The sequence below is a fragment of the Ovis aries genome, chromosome 3 (genome assembly GCF_016772045.2).
Source record: "Ovis aries strain OAR_USU_Benz2616 breed Rambouillet chromosome 3, ARS-UI_Ramb_v3.0, whole genome shotgun sequence".
In the NCBI taxonomy this organism is placed as follows: domain Eukaryota; kingdom Metazoa; phylum Chordata; class Mammalia; order Artiodactyla; family Bovidae; genus Ovis; species Ovis aries.
This window is the reverse complement of record NC_056056.1, coordinates 148,915,190-148,936,434: the sequence shown is the minus strand read 5'-3', so window position 1 is coordinate 148,936,434 and position 21,245 is coordinate 148,915,190. Positions and strand designations below refer to the sequence as shown.

At 39.8% G+C, this 21,245-nt stretch overlaps 1 protein-coding gene across 2 annotated transcripts in view; it reads right to left on the bottom strand.

Moving 5' to 3' along the window:
* PTPRR (protein tyrosine phosphatase receptor type R) overlaps nt 1-20,486 on the bottom strand; it is a 278,703-nt gene extending 258,217 nt beyond the window's left edge. For both annotated transcript variants that reach the window (XM_004006456.6, XM_060412780.1), the window contains exon 1: nt 20,248-20,486. In XM_004006456.6, coding sequence (XP_004006505.2) covers nt 20,248-20,317 — 70 coding nt within the window. In that variant the 5' untranslated portion in view covers nt 20,318-20,486. The remainder of the gene's footprint in view (nt 1-20,247) is intronic.
* Nucleotides 20,487-21,245: the final 759 nt, after the last annotated feature.

Here is a 21,245-nt window from a genome sequence, read left to right as displayed (position 1 = left end):
ATCATACCAACTGATGCAGAAAGAGCATTTGACAAAATTCATATCAACTTACAGTGAAAAAAAATAAGCAGACCAGAAATAGAAGGGAACTTCCTTAAACTCGTAAAAGACACCTACACAAAAACTCACAGCTAACAATAGGTTTACCTTCCCTCTCTTAAGAATAGAGAACAAGACAATGACACTCATCACTTCTATACAACACTATACTGCATGAAAGTCCTATTTATTGCCAGTAAACAAAGAAAAGAAGTAAAAGGCACATACAGTGGAGAAGAAAAAGTAAAATTGTTCTATTTGTGGGAAGGATGATTGTCTATCTATAAAATCCTAAGGAACTCATCAAAATTTTGATACCACGGGTGAGTTTAGCAAGTGAATAGACTGTAATATTAACCTATGAAATCAATGGCATTTCTATAAGCTAGCAATGTACAACTGAACACTGAATTTTAAAAAATATTTACAAGAGTTATAGAAAATAAAATACTTAGGTATAACTCTAACAAAATATGTACAGGATATATCTAGTGAAAACTACAAAACGCTGAGAAAGTAAAACAAAAAGAACTGAAGAGACATACTGTGTTCATGAATTGGAAGACTTTATATAATGAAGATTTAATTATCCCCAACGGCAATAAAAATTCAAGCAAAACTCTACACATATAATAGATTGATTCTAAAGTAGAACAAGCAATTTTAAATGAAGAATAAATGTGACAGAATACTACAGTCCAATTCTAGGACTTACAATAAAGCTACAGTAATCAATATAATGGAGTATTAGCAAAGAAAAAGGTAGATAAATCAGTGAGACAAAACTGAGTTCAAAAACAGATTGATGCATGGCAAAACCCACCACAATAGTGTAAAGTAGTTAGTCTCCAATTAAAATTAATTAATTAAAACAGATCCAGAGAAAATGTCACCACTTGATTTTTTTATAAATATGTAAAAACAATAAAGGATAGTTTTTTTTCAAAATTGCATTGGAACAATCGGACATTCATTTGTAACAAAATGAGTCTTTATACAAACTTCAGAGAAATGAACTTAATAAAGATCACAGATCCAAATATAACGTACAACTATAATACTTCTAGAAGAAAATACAGGAGAAAATCTTTATAACTAGGGTTAGGCAGAAAATTCTTAGAGATGTCACCAAAATCACAATCCATAAGAGAAAAAGAATTGATCAATCGGACTGGATTGAAACAAAAAAATTTTTGCTCTGTTTAAGACACTGTTAAGAGAATGAAGCAGCAAGCTAAAGAGTGGCAAAAAATAATTGCAAATCATATATCCAACAAGGGACTTGTAATAAGAAAAAATAAAGAACTCAAGAAATTTAACAGTAGGAAAACAAACCAATTTAGAACTAGGCTAAAGATTTGAACAGACACAAAGTCAAAGATACATGAATGGCAAAGAGGCACATGAATATTACCCCAGTAATGAAATGCATATTAAAACTGTGATATGATAACACTACATATCTCTTAGAATTGCTAAAATGAAAAATACTAACAATACTCAGATAGTAAACAAACTTTTGCAGCAACTCTATGCATAATTGCATATGAGTGGAATATAAAGTGTAATCAACTCAAATGTCCTTCAATTGATGAATGGAAAGCAAACTGATACATCTATACAATGGAACATTGCTCATCAATTAAAAAAAAATGAATTATTGATCTGCAAAACAATTTGGATTACCCTCAAAGGCATTAGGCTGAGGAAAGGAAGACAATTGCAGAAAGTCCATTTATAGAACATTCTTGAAAAGCAAAAACTAATACTGAAAAGAAAAAACTAGATCAATGATTATTAGGTTATCAGTTGAGAAGCAGGGGGAGTAGAATGAAGGAGTTCTTTGGAGTGACTGAACTTTTCTGTATACAATATGATTACATGAATCTATAGATAAGTTAAAATTCATTGCACTATACTCCAAATAAAGGCAATAGATTATGCCATATTATGCTTTGTAAGCTACCTTTTTCACTCAATACTGTATCAAAACATCTTTTCTCATCACTAAATGTTTATCTATCTCATTAACAATAATTGATAATGTACAGACAGTAATTTCAGAGTTGGGGGGGGGACAAAGCTAGGTGTAATTGGATTGAGGATCATTCGGGAGATAAATGAGAAATAACATGTATAACAACTCTTGCAACAAACTTCAGTGTGATAGGAGAGTTCAGTTCAGTTCAGTCGCTCAGTCGTGTCCAACTCTTTGCGACCCCATGAATCGCAGCACGTCAGGCCTCCCTGTCCATCACCATCTCCCAGAGTTCACTCAGATTCACGTCCATCGAGTCCATGATGCCATCCAGCCATCTCATCCTCTGTCATCTCCTTCTCCTCCTGCCCCCAATTCCTTCCAGCATCAGAGTCTTTTCCAATGAGTCAACTCTTCTCATGAGATGGCCAACGTACTGGAGTTTCAGCTTTAGCATCATTCCTTCCAAAGAAATCCCAGGGCTGATCTCCTTCAGAATGGACTGGGTGGATCTCCTTGCAGTCCAAGGGACTCTCAAGAGTCTTCTCCAACACCACAGTTCAAAAGCATCAATTGTTCAGCACTCAGCCTTCTTCACAGTCCAACTCTCATATCCATACACGACCACAGGAAAAACCATAGCCTTGACTAGACTCTGGACCTTAGTGGGCAAAGTAATGTCTCTGCTTTTGAATATGCTATCTAGGTTGATCATAGCTTTCCTTCCAAGGAGTAAGCGTCTTTTAATTTCATGGCTGCAGTCACCATCTGCAGTGATTTTGGAGCCCCCCAAAATAAAGTCTGACACTGTTTCCACTGTTTCCACATCTATTTGCCATGAAGTGATGGGACTGGATGCCATGATCTTTGTTTTCTGAATGTTGAGCTTTAAGCCAACTTTTTCACTCTCCTCTTTCACTTTCATCAAGAGGCTTTTTAGTTCCTCTTCACTTTCTGCCATAAGGGTGGTGTCATCTGCATATCTGAGGTTATTGATATTTCTCCTGGCAATCTTGATTCCAGCTTGTGTTTCTTCCAGTCCAGCGTTTCTCATGATGTACTCTGCATTTAAGTTAAATAAGCAGGGTGACAATATACAGCCTTGACGTACTCCTTTTCCTATTTGGAACCAGTCTATTGTTCCATGTCCAGTTCTAACTGTTACTTCCTGACCTGCATACAGATTTCTCAAGAGGCAGGTTAGGTGGTCTGTATTCCCATCTCTCTCAGAATTGTTCACAGTTTATTGTGATCCACACAGTCAAAGGCTTTGGCATAGTCAATAAAGCAGAAATAGATGTTTTTCTGGAACGCTCTTGCTTTTTCCATGATCCAGCGGATGTTGGCAATTTGATCTCTGTTTCCTCTGCCTTTTCTAAAACCAGCTTGAACATCTGGAAGTTCATGGTTCACATATTGCTGAAGCCTGGCTTGGAGAATTTTGAGCATTAATTTACTAGCATGTGAGATGAGTGCAATTGTGTGGTAGTTTGAGCATTCTTTGGCATTGCCTTTCTTTGGGATTGGAATGAAAACTGACCTTTTCCAGTCCTGTGGCCACTGCTGAGATAAGAGAGTAGCAGTGTATTAATACACAGAAAGGGAAAGTAGGGTTGAGGGATTTTTTTTTTTTTTCACTATAGGAGAGGTCTGAATACATTTAATCCTTAAAGGGAAAGAGCTAGTTGAGAAGGAGTGGTTGGAAATATCACTAAAAGAAAAACAGATGGAAAAATCAGTAGACTGAGCCTCCCAAGCAGACTGGAGGAGTTGGGATCCAGAGTACCATCAGGGGGATGAGCCTTGGATTGGAGGGAGGTATTTTTTCCATTATAATATGGGGATTCAGGAGAGGCAGGAAGATGAAGGATGTTAATGGATCTGGCAGTGGAAATTGAGCAAGTTTTCTTCTGACAGTTTCTATTTTCTCCATGAAGGAGATGAAGCTATCTCATAAGAGAGAGAGGATGAGAGAGTGAAGATTGGAGATTCCAGGAGAATTGAGGAGGACTGAAAAAACGTCTTGTAAGGAATGAAAAAGAAAGTAGATATAAGATGAGTAGTAGGATTCTTCATCTTCACTGAGAGCTCAGTGACAATTTTTTCTGTTTCTAAGGGACAGAGCTCCCTGACAGAATAGTGATTAGCTCGTCGAAGATACTTAACTGCATTTAAAATAAAAGTACCTTTATCATAGGAACGGCATTTACAGGACAATAACCAGTTTTGATGGTCATAAAATTCCACAATTGAAATTTCATTCTGGATATGACCCTGATAATCTCTGAAGAGATCCATAACAAAGGAAAGAGAAAATATGTAAAATCATGATGTGATTTTATGATTATGTACATTATGATTCATTATTTCAAAATCAACTTTAGTAACTCTGGATGCATAAGGTAGAATGGCCTCACATACACTCTCTCAGAATAAATCCTATGGATGGCAGCTGTTTAAATCAGTGTCAGTGACTTGGGAAAGGAACAAAGGATGAAACAGTGGTCACCAAAGAGACCTAAAAAAGTGAACAATCAAAAAAGGGCAACTTTGTTTTCTGATCATTTTGTAAAAGGACAATCATTGTTTTTCAAGGATTGCCAGCACTTTCTTCTCTAGAAAGGAGATGCAAATGGATAACATCAAGGAAGTCCCTTGGGAATTTCTACATGAGATATGACAAGGTTCTCATTTGATTTGTAAATGCCTCTCAGGAAAAGTTAAAAATAGATAAGTACCAGTAAAAGTTTACTTAGAAAATGCCAATTAATAGAATTGAGAAAGGAAAGAAACATCCTTTTAAAAAGAAGCAATGTTTAAGAGAAAAGAGATGTAGACTGTATCTTTAACACCCACCATACCCTGTGTATCAGAACTTGAGTTACGGGTCCTCAACCTCTCTGAGCCTCAGTTTTGATCCCTGGGTTGGGAAGATCCCCTGGAGAAGGAAATGGCAATCCACTCCAGGACTATTGCCTGGAAAATCCCATGGACAGAGGAGCCTGGTAGGCTACAGTCCATATCAGTTAGATTTCCCATGGTGCTGATTTTTCTCTATAAGGAGGATTTTCAGAAGTGCTATCCTTGGATGGAAGGAGTCTAACATTAAAACAATGGCAACCCACTCCAGTATTCTTGCCTGGAGAATTCCATGGATGGAGGAGCCTGGTGGGTTACAGTCCACGGGGTCACAAAGAGTCGGACACGACTGAGCGACTTCACTTCACTTCACTTCACTTCCAGTTGTTCTGTAGTACTACTTACTACTGTTAATGCTAACCCTTGAAGTCACCACGGCACTAATCTCCAGTTAGAAGCACCCACAGTACCAACACTGAATCTTTCTGGTGAACAAATACAGCCTTCCCAAGATGCGGCAACTGAGGTGTATTAGGATAACCTTCCAGGTGTAACAGACACTCACTCGTACTAATCTTATCAGCAAGGTACACTAGTGTTTTGAAAATTCCATTATGGCTCTGTCTATATATATTAACGTAAAGCTAATTTTGCAAAATTCAGTTTGTGTCTTATTATGTTCTTACAACATGTGTTATATTATGTATGCATATATTTATATGTGCACACACTTGTTTTGTATCCTGATACCAAATAATCAATTTGATAAACAAAAAAGTTCATCTTCAGACCAGTAAATGAATCATAAAAAGTAAAATAATGCGTGCGTGCGAACTTAGTTACTTAGTCGTGTCTGACTCTTTGCAGCCCCATGGAAGAGCCCTCCACATTCCTCTGTCCATTGGATTTCTCAGGCAAGAATATTAGAGTGAATTACCATTTCCTTTTGCAGGCAGTTTTCCTGATTCAGGGATGGAGACTCGTGCATATGGAGTCTCCTGCATTGCAGGCAGATTCTTTACCCACTGAGCCATTGTTTCTAAAAGAGAACAATTATAAAAATTTTAATTGAATTATATACATAAAAATTTTAAGCAATCATGGGCCCTCCCATGATTACCATGATTTACCAAAAGGCCCTCCCTTTCGGTAAAGGAGCTTGTTACCAAAAGAACACTCCCTTCCAGAAATGTTTTTTCCTAAAATCTAGTCTATGCCCTAGTCTTTAAGATATAAAAACATAATTCCATGAGGAAACTCTATGTCTTCTCCTAACATTATTTAAATGCTTCAAGTGTTTGACCAGTGATATGTCTAGTATATCAATAATAAAAATTTTAAAAAACACCACAGTAACTAGTCTTATTTTTATAGAACTGCTTCTATTTTTTTTCTATGTAGGAAAGGGCCTGAATCTTACCACAATAAGGAAAGATTTTTATTAAGGCATCTTGTCAACTTTTCCTGCATGTTCTTTGATATAAACACTCCTTCATATTTCCTCAAATATCCTGTTAGAACTAACATGGTTCCTACTCCTACTTAGAGCCCACTGTAACTACTCTGGGAGTCCCTCCATTCTTCCTATTTAACTCTTCCATCCAAAGTTGAGCTGCACGACAGAAAACTCTATCTGGAAGCCACAGAAATGGACAGTCATTTCAGCAAATATCCACTGTGTGCCACGTGCCGGTGGTAAAATTATAATGAAAGGATTTCATGTTTCCTGGGTTTTGCCAAGCTTTAGTAGCCATATGTTTCATCTGATAAATCAGTATTACAGAGTGAAATTTAATACAATTCGGGCAGCACCCTTGGGGCACTGTGACTAGACAGAAGTCATAAAGAAATGAGATTAAGACCATGGCCTCAGACTCTGCTGGAGGAAGTGAGATTTATATTGGCTCAACAGAAGCAGACAGATGCTCCCCAGTTCCTGAAGAACTGAGATGAAAGATGCTTGGAGGAGAGGTTGACAAGAGTGAAAGCTACTATCTCTTCAACTCTACACAGCAGTTAAGAGAAGATCTTCATCAAGATACGCCCTCTTGGGAAATGCAGAAGTGGGGAAAAATGATCATACAGCTAGAAAGCTAAGTAACACTAGCCTCTGCAGAAATCATAGAAATTGAGTTCCGTATGCATTTATAGAGTGATAAAGCTCTAAATACACTTGTAAAATGTAATTTTTATGCCTCATTGTTATGCAAGCATTTAAAATATTGGTATTTATAAATACAGAGATTATAAACTATTATTATCTTTTTTATAGCAGAATTCTCCAAATGACTTGAAAACTGTACTTCAATTGCAAGGAAAAGAAAAATATCTGTTTTAAGAATAATTCTCATAGTAGATTAGGAATTATATTTAAAAATAGCAAAATGAATATTAGAACAGATAAAAAATTACAATATTTTCATAGTAATGACACTGTGCTGTGCTGTGCTCAGTCGCTCAGTCGTGTCCAACTCTTTATGACCCCGTTGACTATAGCCCACCAGGCTCCGCTGTCCATGGGATTCTCCAGGCAAGAATGCTGGAGGGGCTTGCCATGCCCTCCTTCAGGAGATCTTCCTGATTTAGGAATCAAACCTCTTAAGTCTCTTGCATCGGCAGGCAGGTTCTTTACCACTAGCTATACCTGGGAAGCCCCAGTAATGATACTACAGAGAGTAAGAAAGGAGGTCCATGGTGGCCACTTGAAGAAATCTTGTCCTGGTCTCCTCTGCCTGTATTTAGGGATTTGAGGAGCACAGGGCACTTGGTAGGTCCTTCAGGTCAACACCTCTACTCCATCCTGTCCTGGTCCCTTCATCCATCACTTGAAATTAACACCACTGGTCAAAGGTACTGCTTTCTCAGCAGACACTGCTTTTTTTTTTTTTTCACTGTTCTTTGAAAAAAATGAACATTTGCTAGGGAAAGACCATACAGTTAACAGCTATTTTTATCAGGAGTAGATCACTGCATCACATCTTTCCTAAAATAGCGTTAGCGGAGGAGAGACCCCTCTTGAAATGGGAAGTAAGAAGAACACACTTTCATTGGGGTGGAGAGGAAGGAGAAGGCAAGAGGTTGAGATTCAGCCTGAGCACAGAGCTCCAGAGAGTGAGCTTCAAGATGTCAAGGGCAGGGTCAGGGGAAGGGAAGGGGCTGCCAGCAGCAGGGGCTGATGCCTTAGGCTGAAGTATGGGAGACCCAAAGCACTTTTGCTTCAGGCTCAGGACTGGTCTGTACCCATGGTGAATTTATGGTCGACTCAGCAGAACTTAACGCTAGGGGAGGTAGGTTGCTTGATCCACAGAATGCATATATGGCAACTCTGATTTCATGAAGCCCACTTCCTCCCCTCCCACATACACACCTCAAAGGTATATGGGCAAGGCTCTCACAGTGGAGTATGCAAACCATGCAATTCACAGAGTTTGCAAGGTGTCTGTGGACATGCAGAAGGTTCAACATTAGAAGCAGGATATTTTGGCTCCTGTTGGATGGTGTGAATTCAGGTAGTTTGTAGAGTGAGACAGCAGGAGGGGTGATACTACAAATTCTACCCCAAACCTAAGACTGAAGGTCTTTACCAGAGGTTGCCCATAATTGCAGCACCTCTGGTGGCTATGGAGTTATTTTTCTCTTATGTGCTCCAGTTTGGAAAACAGCATTCATTGCTTCCAACACTAGCTTACTAGTTATGAGCAATTTTTAATTCATAAGGCAAAAGTTTACTAGTATTTTCTTTTTAATGGAGGTACAAAAATTAGATTTTCATGGCAGGGACTCTTCACAAAAGAAGGCTTCAGAGTGAATTTCTTTTTAATGGGCGATAGTCAAGAAGGCAATGGCAACCCACTCCAGTACTCTTGCCTGGCAAATCCCATGGATGGAGGAACCTGGTAGGCTGCAGTCCATGGGGTCGCTAAGAGTCGGACACGACTAAGCGACTTCATTTTCACTTTTCACTTTCATGCATTGGAGAAGGAAATGGCAACCCACTCCAGTGTTCTTGCCTGGAGAATCCCAAGGACGGGGGAGCCTGGTGGGCTGCCGTCTATGGGGTCGCACAGAGTCAGACACGACTGAAGCGACTTAGCAGCAGCAGCAGCAATGTGCACACTTTTTCCTTTTCAAGTATGGAACCTGAAATATAGGACCAATGAAAGTTTTCACATGCTAATATGATAATTCTCACAACTATTGCCACTGAATATATGCAGTGTTCCAGCCCCATGCTGTGGGCCTTATGAATTAGCTCCTTAAATCCTTAAACCACCCTATGAGGTAGTTACCATGGTATTAGCCTTTTATTCTGATAAGAAAAGGGAAGCACAGGGAATTTAAACAGTAAATAGCAGAGATGGGATTCAAGCCCAGGAAGTCAGATTCTAGAGCTTAATTTTTCTATTTTTACTCTGCTACATGAATTAGAGTATATTTTTGTTGTTTCTGTAGTACAAGCATACCATTTCAAACAAACTTTCTATCCTAAAGGGTGAGATGATTATACTATGGAAAGCATTTGGGATAGAGATTACTATGTCATGGGGATTAAATAGACCTAGTGGCTCAGACAGTAAAGAATCTGCCTGCAATTCAGGAGACCTGGTTTCAACAGAAGGGAATGGCTACCCACTCCAGTATTCTTGCCTGGAGAATTCCACAGGCAAAGGAGCCTGCTGGGCTATAGTCCATGAGGCCACACAGAGTCGGATATGACTGAGAAACTAACTTTCACACTTAGCACATCACAGGAATTTAAGAAATAGTCCTTTGTATTTTCCTTCTTTTCTTATAATGCAATCTATTTGTCTCTTCCCTATAAATCCAATGTTTATCTAGAGAGGAGACCCTTTTGTTATATTTTCATAGCTTCAGTTGGTGTTCAGATTTAGGAATTACAAACAACCTGATAAATGTTATAATCCAAGCTCTCTAAGAATCAGCCACTCCCATTTTGAGGAAATAAGTCACTCAGAAAAGACCAGTGGACACCTGGGGGGAATCTTGATGCTCTGGAGATACAGAGGGACCCAAGAATGCCAAGAGCCCTGCCCAACTGTACCAGACCTGTGAGAACCTGTGAGAATTCCCCTGGGGAGCTTCTTAACTGCCATGGAGTGTTCAGAGGCACTGAAACAGCCAACCCACCACGAACATAACTTTGCATATTGGAGGTTAGCACCATGAAAAAATTTCCATAGTTGAATTCTGATTTTTCTGATGGGTTGCAGCTCTCCCAGGGAGCCAGACTGGAGCTATACATGGTAGGTCACCTGAGATAAAATCAGCAGGATAGAATCCTTAGATCAAGTGGGGCTGGGTAGCAAGGTCTGGGTGTTAGGGAGTGATGAGTCGTCCCTTGAACAGGCGAAGGCTGTGCTTGACAATCCCCAATAAAATGTCTCCCCATCTCCATGTCCCTCCTTGCTTTCCCTTTAACTTCTCCAGTGCCCACAGAACCATGGGCAGCCTTCCATGTGGACCTGGAGCCCAGTGATCTAGAAGTTCCATAGGCTACAGATAGCGAGCAGGAGAGTGTCAGTCAGTCAGTAAAGGAGAAGTCTTGCGAGAGCAGCAGTCCTAAAGGAGGTTCTTAGAGCTATGAGTTGCAGCCTTGGTCACACGTCTGAACTTCTCACTCTGCATCTGTGCCAGTGAGACTAGTTAGGGAGGCAGCTCCGAGGACAAGTCTGGGCTATCTGCTAAGCAACACAGTGAAATAAGAACTAGATATGTCAGACCTATGGTGTTTAGGAAAAGGTGAAAAGGTTATCTATTTTCAATTACCATGAGGTAAGCCCAAGAAAAATTTGCATTTTACTAATATATTCACTTAAATAAGGATTTGCTGAAGACATGATAGATAGATAATACATTTAGATGCTTATAGGTAAGGCATTAGGAGAGAGACTTAGGGGAGAGGTGAATTTGGAGGAGGAGAAGTATGTTAAACTATTTTATTGAGGGGTTTGGTGTGGGGTGTTGAAGAGGGACTAGGAGAATGAGATCTGACGTCCTGGGCCTGGCCAGGCTCTCTTCAGCCTCTCAGTGGCCAGAAGAAACAGGTGGATGCTTTGAAGCTTCAAAATCCATCACAGACCTGCTTAGTAAGGCTCAGACCAAAGAGAGAGGAATTATGCAGACAAGATCCAACTGAAAAAGAGATTGGAATCCAGAATCTCTCTTGCACATGTATACTTCTCTAGCATTGGCTCAAATACAGAAAGAATGAGAAATTGCTCCAAGATACTGGTTGATCATTTAGCATCTGACCTCTACCAGCCCTAGTCAAATAACATCTAACACTTACATGGCACTTACTAAGACAGCACAGTCTATTTTACATTACATTATCCTATTTAACACACAACAACAACTCTGTAATACATGGTCTCCATTTTTAAAAGAAGAAATTGAGATGTGGAAAGATCAAGCAATTTACTCCAAGTTATAGAGAGACAGTACGGATTCCCTCATAGCTCAGTTGGTAAAGAATCAGCCTATAATGCAGGAGACCCAGGTTCAAATCCTGGGTCAGGAAGATCCTCCCTGGAGAAGGAAATGACAATCCACTTCAGTATTTTTGCCTGGGAAATCTCATGGACAGAGCCTTGGGAACTGTAGTTCATGAAGTTGCAAGAGTCAGACACAACTTAGGGACTAAGCCACCAGAGAGACAGTAAGTGACCATGCCTGGATTTGAAACTGATCACCATATACACGCTCTTATCTGCTACAGTACTCTGCTAAGCATTATCTAAAAATAGGCATTTTGTTTCAATTTTCTCTTAACTTTTCTACTTAAGCTATTTCATTTTCTTCCAGGGAGAATAAAAATACTGTCTTGAATCAACAAGAGACCAAGAAAGTGAATTACTTTAAAATCACAATCTATAAATATAAATTTATAGATTGATGGCCCTGTGGACTAACTCATCATGATATAATATTTGGCATAGTTTGTATTGAGCCTCTTCCCCAGGTAAGTGAAAGTATCCCAGTACTGGGAGCTGACTTTGTGTAGTTACGCGCATCGCCTCATTTCCGTCAGGAATTGAATCACTACTGTAGTGAAATAGCAGAAGAGTTTTACTCCGTACATGTTGCTGCATAGGCCAGTAAATCACTGTGAGATACTCTTACTCTGTGCTCATTCACTGCTCTTTTTCAAAGAAACAGTAGTTTAGGCTGTCTTAAGCTCTTCTGCACATTTAAGTCAGTAAATGGACATTGTTTCATGTCCGAACTAAGACAGAAAATAGTTCAAGCTCCTACTGAACTTAGCATCTACTTGAGTGTAATTAGACATATTGATCTAGACTGCTGTTTCAGGTAAACAGTTTTGTTTTGTTGTTGGTCCCTGTGGTTGAAATTTTCATGGATGTCAACACCTTAATAAAATAAAATCAAATAAGGTTTGATTATGAGAAAAGTCAAGATTGTCATTATAAGTAGAAAATTATCTAAATGGAAAGTGCTACTATTCACAACATAAATTTGCTAATTGTCATTCTGTGGCAAATATCTCAATAGTAGACACTTACAGCTACATTATTTGGTGAGCAGGAATTAGGAAACCTGATCTTAAAATAATATTTTACCATTAAAATGTTTCAAGCTATTAGAATCCTTCGTGTTGAGAAATATCAAAGCTACTCTAAGTGAGTCAGCATTTGTAAGTGCTTTGAAGATGAAGAATGCATTTATGGCCAAGTAGGCTCTTTAGAGGGGAAAATGGCTTTCTCTACCTTTTGAACTAGACTTTACAAACAGCTTTTAAGAGATTTAACAATATATTTACCATGAAACATAACATCCATGTTATCACTAATAATAATGGCAATAAATGAGTTTTTGATGTGTGACCCCATCATCTCAGAAGAAGTGACATTTTTATTATTCATCAACCACTCTCCATTCTTCAAGTAAAAGCACAGCTCCCATAAAGGTTTAATAAAGACTTTATCTATACATAAAAAAGAGAAAAATTGTATAAAACCATCCAATACTCAGAAATTTTCTGTGATGGTTTGGATTTTGGTAGGGGGAGCAAAGGAAGGTTAGATTGTTTTTTATTTCTGCTTATTGAACCCACTGCCTCAAACTCCCACCTGATTTTAAATGTGTAGGTGGCTCATGTTTGTTATTTCAGATAGCTGATCAGTAATCAGAATTAATTAGGGGTTCTGGGTCCATTCTTTAATGCACAGCTATCACGTTATGTATCTTGTCTAATTCTTTTCTCTCTTTAAAATGAACACATTCATCTCACTCCCATCCTAAAGTAGTACTAGAAAATCATATAGGAATGTCTATCCATCTAGGAGGAGTTCAGCACACAACACCACTAGAATAAGCCTCATGCTCACAGAACACAAACTTATCTTAAACAGAATATGTTTAAATGAAAGCTATTCTGTCCCATTTCCACTGCTTTGTAACCAGTAAACATACATTTGATTGAAAGGGCAGTAGTAAAGTCAATTCTACTCTTTATGATCATGAAAGTGAGATATAATCTCTTTGTAAATATAAATTAATCAAAATTTATTTTGCCAAATACATCCTGAATATATTTATTGGGTGCAACATTTATTGATGGTATACTGAACAACAAGCACAGTCCTATTAATATACTATTAGTATACAGAGATAAAAGCTACAATTCTCTTGTTGTCCTCAAAAAAAACAAAACAAAACAAAACAAAACTCAGGTTAAGAGCATTAACAGTGAAATACACAGGGCCTCAAAGGAAAACCTAGGAAAGCTACTTGGATGAGATGGGGTTTGAGGAAGGGTTCTCAAAGTTGGCAATGCTCAACTACGATTTAAAGTTGGAGAAAAATTATCTAGAAAATGAAGCAGAGTTGGATACTTAAAATAAATAGAACAGTATGTGAAAAGGATGAGAGGCATGGCAAACCAGTGAAATTTGCTTTTAGTGTGATAACAGTGGGCAAAGCAGAACATGATGATAGGAAATAAGGATGGAGTTGGGAAATACCTGATAGTAAAAGACTTCCCCATGCTAATGAGTCTGAGTTTACCCTAAGAGAAAAGGAAATGGCTGTATTAGAGAATACAAAGTGAGAATGTGATCGAGTATGCTTTTTCCCAGTTGTACCAGGCTTGGGTGACTGTGGGGGACTGTCATGTTATTCACAATGATAGAATATATAGAAATAAAAGAAGTTGTTATGGGAAGTGCTGAGCACTAACAGCCAGATTCCTAATACTTGTGGGATCTCCAATGACTCCTAGGTTAATTGTGGTGATAGGACTGGAGAGCAGGAGAAATATCTGAGATGGAAATATGGATTTCAACTTTGCTATGTAGGCCTGGATATAAACATCCACAGAGAAAGTATACAGGGGTAAGAGAGAAAAAAAGACCTAGGACGCACAAATTCTACAGAGCACTAACCTATTAAAGAATGCTCAGAGAAAGACCTAAAAGTGCAACTGAGAAATGACTAGTTAGATAAGAGAGAAGCTATTGAGGAAACCAGTGGCTATCCATGGTAATCAATGAGAAGAATTTTCAAAGTTAGATTCAATCTAATCTCAATATTCATTGATAAGGAAAGGATAAATTACCACCTTAACTATATGGAACCATAATTAGAGTTGGGGAATTTGCTGTATGACTCAGGGAAGTCAAACTGGGGCTCTGTAACAACCAAGAGGGGTGGGATAGGGAAGATGGGAAGGAGGGAGGGGACATATGTTTATCTATGATTTACTGATGTTGATGTTTGGCTGAAACCAACACAATCCTGTAAAACAATCACACTTCAATCAAAAAATAAATAAATTTAAAATTAAGAAAAAAGATCAGAGTTGTAGAAAAGTAGATGAGAAACAGAGAAGAAGTCTGAATGATAGATAATACATTCATCATTATCTGGGTTGTGGATAATACAATCCACAATTTTACAAGGTGCTAGTCAGGGTGTCATTTGCAATAGAATAAGCAGTCTCCATGGTTCTAGGAATGTGTGGTCTCAAATATACATACATCTATCTTCTTAAGTGCTAAAGATGCAGACATTATCATAGCCATTCCCATAGGTATAAAGCACTTTACAAAGAATTAAAAATATAGCCAATCAACAAGGCATTTGGGCTCTTACAGCATCTGGCAATCAGTTGGAAGGACTTTGCCACTGAGTTCATCGATAGTTAAAGCCTATCCCCAGTTGCTCTTCATTTCCCAAAGTAGCAAAGTCTGCTTGAGATTGTATGTCCCCTGGGTATGTGAGACTTCTGGGGAGCAACTTAATTTTTGGGTAAACGAGCTCTGCTGAAATCCATTCTGGAAGTGGCTAAGTTGACTAGGTGCCTTGCATGAGGGCCAAGAAGAAATTAAATGCAAAAAGAGGAGACTAGAAATATTACTGTGTTGTTTTTATTTATTCAATGTATTTGTCTAATCTTTAGCAGCTTTTATGCCCGGCACTGCTTCTCTCCCAGTGCTAGGATGGGCAGGATCTGCTATAGAAATAGCAGTAAACAAAATAGACAAATAGCTGATAGCACTTATGAAAAGTGAAAGTGAAAGTCGCTCAGTTGTGTCCACGCTTTGTGACCCCATGGAAGTCCATGGAATTTTCCAGGCCAGAATACTGGAGTGGGTAGCCTTTCCCTTCTCCAGGGGACCTTCCCAACCCAGGGATCAAACCCAGGTCTCTCGCATTGCAGGCAGATTCTTCACCAGCTGAGTCACAAGATAAGCCCAAGAATACTAGAGTGGGTAGCCTATCCATTCTCCAGTGGACCTTCCTGACCCAGGAATTGAACCTGAGTCTCCTGCATTGTAGGCAGATTCTTTACCAACTGAGCTATCGGGTTATATGTTGAATCTAAAATAGGACACAACTGAACATATCTAGGAAACAGAAACAGACATAGAGAACAAATCTGTGGTTGCCAAGGGGGAGAGAATTGAGAGCTTGGAATTCGCAGATGCAAACTAGTATGTATAGAATGGAGAAACAACAAGGTCCTACTATATAGCACAGGGAACTATAACTATATATATTGAATATCCTGTGATAAACCAGAATGGAAAAGAATATGAAAAAGAGTATCTGTATGAGTTACTGAGTAACTCTGCTATACAGCAGAAATTAACACACCATTGTAAATCACCTATATTTCAATAAAATTAATAATAAAAATAAATCAAGGAAGGGTATTGGAAGATTTGAGGGGTGATGAAATATTAATTAGGATAGTCAATGAGGGCTTCACTGACAAAGTAATCTTTGAACAAAGACGGAAAATTGAGGGATTGAGCCATGGAAATATGGAGAAAGGATAGTTCAGGCAAAGAAATAAAACTTTTTGGGAGGATGGGCAAGCACTTGGTGTCTTCTTGGAATAGGGAGCAGACCACTGTAGCTGGAAAGAGACAAAACAGAGGAAAGCAGGGAGATATCAGAGAGGTAATATGGGAGAGAATAGAGCAGACCCCTGGCCAGTGTTAAGAACTATATTGAGTGAAAAACTGATTCTGGAACTCTGACTCTTCATTGAGAAAGGATATCTTAAAATATCATTTTCCTATCTGTCTACCCTTTCTTTTTAAAAAATATTTTATCTATTTTTTTGGCTGCATTGGGTCTTAGCTGCAGTACAGGGGCTCTAGAGCACACAGGCTTCAGTAATTGCAGTGCATGGCTTAGTTGCTTCATGGCATGTGGAATCTCAGCTCCCCAACCATGTTCACTGTATTGCAAGGCAGATTCTTAACCACTGGACCACCGGGGAAGTTCCTACCCTTTCTTTTGAGTATGGTGTTTCTGCCAATGACTTCCCTGATCCTCTTAGATCCATCACAGAACTCTCGCTTCTCAAAGACTAGAAGACTAGGCACTTCTCTGAGAATGAAGAGGCATCATCAGAAAATACATTGAAAGTAGTCTCTGTGTCATTCAGAAAAGCAGGTAGTAAGAACCATACAGAAATTTGAAAGAACCATTTCCAGAGCTCGAAGAGAGAGTAATGCATTGAAATCAACTTGTGTTTTTTTAGCAAGACATTCACTAGGAAAAAGAAAGCTTTCCCATGAGAATCTTCAAGATACCCCAAGACATTTACTCCTTTGTAACTAAAATATTATCAATAAATATAATCTCCCATAGTTCTTTGGGCAAAGAAAGAGAAGAAACACTGAAGGAAATAAGCTACCTGTGGCTCTTCCACGTAATTATTTTACCATCCGAATCATTGAGTACCTTGTAGTTGCCTTCCTCGATATTCCTAAAGTAGTCTTTTCTAGTGAAGTTGATATGCTATGTTGCTTCACAGAGGTGTAAGGAATGAGGACAATTAGGGAAAAAGAATCTGGCACCACTATCTCAGTGGTAGCCTCCCAAAGAGTATAGGATTTTACATAGAGTGCAATCACAGGCCTGGAAACATGGGGTTTTTACCCTGACTATACTGTTAACTGGCACTTTAAAGTAATAATATCTACTAGTTACTGAATCATAGTTTTCTCACCTGTATAGTAAGCAGCTGGGTGAACAATAACTATCACTTTTTCTGTTAAGAAGGTCTACAAAAATCAGCTGCCATGGATAGAGTTGAGTCCAGGTTCTCTGATAAACTCCATGCTCAGTAATTCATTACAGTTATCTTCTCTAGAGATGTTAATTACACAGCATTGTACCCCTCTTCCTCTTTTTGCTCCCATAGACATTGCAAACAGATTGCAATACTTTTCCCTGTTAAGTCATCAGAACTCAGGGTTGGTCAGAATTTTTTTTTTTTTTTTTCGCATAGTGACTCAGGCGATCATGACGAAACAGTTGGAGAGGGTACTCAAGGTGAAAACAGTTTGTTACTTTACCATTAGGAGAATGATTATGGAAGTTAACAGTTTTTAGTATAGCTATGAAGAGCACTCACATCCTGGCAGCCAATTTCTCCCATCCTGAAAGAGGTCTAACCTATCATTAGTTCTGCCAGCTTACCCTGGGCACAACAAAACAGATCAATTAGCTTTTCAGCCAAAGAGGCTTGACTACACAGACTTCATTCTCCTTCTTTATAAAGCCCACTTTCCCCCTGAGAGGAGAGCTTTCTGTAAGAGAAGCCAAATGAGACATTCAACAAGTAGAGACTATCACTGACTTCTTGATCTTTGTCCTTCCACTCACTCACCTTTTTATTACCCAAATCTACAGGAGCTGAGATCAAGAAAGCTGATTCATCTCAGTTCTAATGAAAAGTCCTAACAATGTTATTTAGATAACTGTGATGAATTTTAATCTGATGACAGCTTGTGACCCACAAATTGCTGTTTAAATTAAAATGCATTCAAAATGAAACTGGCAAGACAACCACAATATTAAACTTGCAATCTGCTGTGGAAAAAACACCTATCAAAAGCACTACATTAAAAATATGAATGTAATTAATTTCTATATGGCATCTTACAACTGAAATCTGGAGATAGCCTTCAATGCCTTGTGACTAAATTCAATTGATTAATCATCTTCCTTTTTTTTCCCCTCAAATTAAGAAGTCAAAGTAGAGTTGGATTGGTTTGTCTTGGTAATACACCCTTTGGCAGAGCTCCAGGTATAATCTAGGGCTACAGACTTCTAAGTTTCTCTTTTGATGAACAGAAGTCCTCTATTTCCTCATCCCAAATGTTCATCTACAACAAATTTATAAATGTTTTCCACCTGCTTCATTTTAAGGTTATTTATAGCTTTTAAGTTATAATTACTCAAGATACATAAAATGTTATCTTTAGAAATGTTATATATTAGTTTTAAAAATAACAACACTAATATTTTTCATAGGTCAGTTCAAATCATTCCTAAATTTGATAGGAACTGAGGATATTTTTGGTAATAGCTATTTGTCTCAGGGCTATAATTAAACAATAATGTAAATAAAATTCAACCCAATGTGTATGTTTTCATCTCATATTTTGACATTAAAGAATTGTATGCAGTAATAAAAGGATTTACTACAACAGTTTGCAAATAATTTAATGACCATGTCATAGCTACATCCCGGTTTTCAAAGTGCTAAAGAACTACTGAAAATTCCACAATATAACATCATAATTATAACAATTAACATGGGTACTTAATTATAGCCTGAATGTTCCTATACATTACTTGTTCAAGAGATTCACAATACATTAAAATAGCATTAGCTAGAAATAAGGAAGTACCATCTTTCACTCTCACAATTGCCTACACAGAAAAGGACTCACCCACACTCTTTTTAAAAGATACCCCAAAATTGCAATTTTATATCCATTATCTTTATGCACTATCTCTGGACTGTAGTATATACTCAATAAAATATTGCTTGGAAAAATGAATGAATACGTGTGATTGGATGACAGGCAAACTCGGGGAAAATATCTGTTCTTTGATTGCTACAGGGATACTGCACGGACAACTGCTGTCGCAGTAGGGCTCCCAAAATCTCTCTACCATATTTTATTTTGGTTCATGTGTGTGTAAAAATGATAAAGGATTCAGTCCAGCAAGTCCCTGTATCAGATCGAGGCTGCATGTATCCAAAAAGCAGGGTCTATAGCGACATTTTATGTACAATTCCCCAGGTACTTCCCAAGGTTTGCTTCCAAACGAAACCTGATACTGGTTCTGATATCAACTATATTTATATCCGGGAATCAGTCTCACTGTCATTTCTTTCTATACCTCATCAAACCCGTCCTAGGGACAGTGCCTACCCTGCGGTTGTCAGCTTTGAAACTGTGATTGGTTTTCTGTCTGGTGCCCTCGGAACCTGACCATGATGCTGAAAGAGACGAGAGAGTCCTATTTTAAAGCTTTCGTCCGTCTTATTGGTTTAGAAAATTCGACTGACAAGAGCTGGGGCCAAAGGAGCCTGGAGTGGCATCGTTAATGGGAACCGTGTATTTCGATCTTTGGGGCAGAGATGCGGTCCATCAGGTTACAGCCAATGGATCCCCGTGAGCTCTCGCTAAACCGAGAGACCTTACGGAAGTAGCCGCTGCAGTAGAAAATATTACATCCAGTAGGGAGTCTTGTCAGCCTCCTGAAAAACGGGCAGTCAAGTGCGGAGCTTAGAAACAAAATCTGGGAGTCTAGATGGAGGGGAGGGGTGGAGGAAGCAAACCTGTATTCGCATTGAAAATGTTCATACGAGGTCAGGAAAAATCACGGGCTGATTCTAGCTTAAGTTTTCGGCCTCTGTCTTCCAACAGGTGCAGGACTCCCTCGCCCCTACCGTGTCAGCACTGTCCTGCTTTGCCTTGCTAAGGGTTTCCTCGCGAAGCCAGCTTTCCCTAGAGTCCTGGAGCATGTGCAGTCTCCCGGCGCATCCACAGCTCTGCCGGGCAACCCCTTACCTGCAGCGTGAAGACTAAGAAGCAGGCACAGCACAGGGAAGCCGACCGCTCTCCGCATAGTGCTTTGCATTGAGTGGCGGAGGAGCAACTCCGCCACGACCCCACTTCAGGCAAAGTGGTGTTGGAAAGAGCCCCCGCCGAGAGTCCTCTGGTCTCCGGGAGGCATTCGCAGGTCCTGGGCTGGGGCTGGCAGAGCGGTGTGTGGCGCGAACAGAAGCAAGCACCAGGTTCTCCACCTTAAGAGAGGAGGGGAGGAAGAGGAGTGGGAGGCGGCCGCAAGCCGGGCGGCGCTGGGCGGGGGCCGAGATCGCGGGGAGCCGCTACAGCTCGGCCTTCTGGAAGCTCCGCAGCCGCGGGGGGGCGGCGGGGGGAGGAGCTGGGGGGAGCCAGCCCTGGAGCCCGGGGCCAGAGCTGTACGAGCAGCAGCCCCACCGCGCCGCGGCGACTGAGCATGCCCGGTGCTGGCCCTCGCGCCGCACGCACAGAGTTTCAAAGTGGAATTCCACTCCTCCGGGTCTTAGCGGCTGCTGCGAGGGAGGCAGGCTCCACGGCGCGGGGGTGTGGGGGAAGCATGTTGAGACTGTCATCAGGGATCCAGTATCTGTTCAAAACCTGGGAGTGGGACCAGATGAGGGCCCGACTTGAGGAACCAGAGGAGACGGCCTAAAAAAGTGTCAGCCCCCCACCTCACTCTGTCCCTTTCCCAAATCTTGGTTTACACGTGGACATAGCTCATGGATGGGAGCTGACGTTCTCTGGGCCTCCGAGTGCCAACCTCTCCAGGCTGCCCATGGGAACAGAGTGCAGGTGTTGCCAGGGGGAGAGGTCATGAGGCAGCCTGCTGAGTATAAGCAGTGAACACGCATCCTGGGGGTGCCTTCTTTCTAACACGATCCCCTTCTCCCGTGTCTTCAGCGGGGTCCCTGTTTTTCAAGCTCAAAGCCTATGACCACCGTAGTGGCCTAAGTTAGGCCATACTTAGAGACTAGTAGGACATA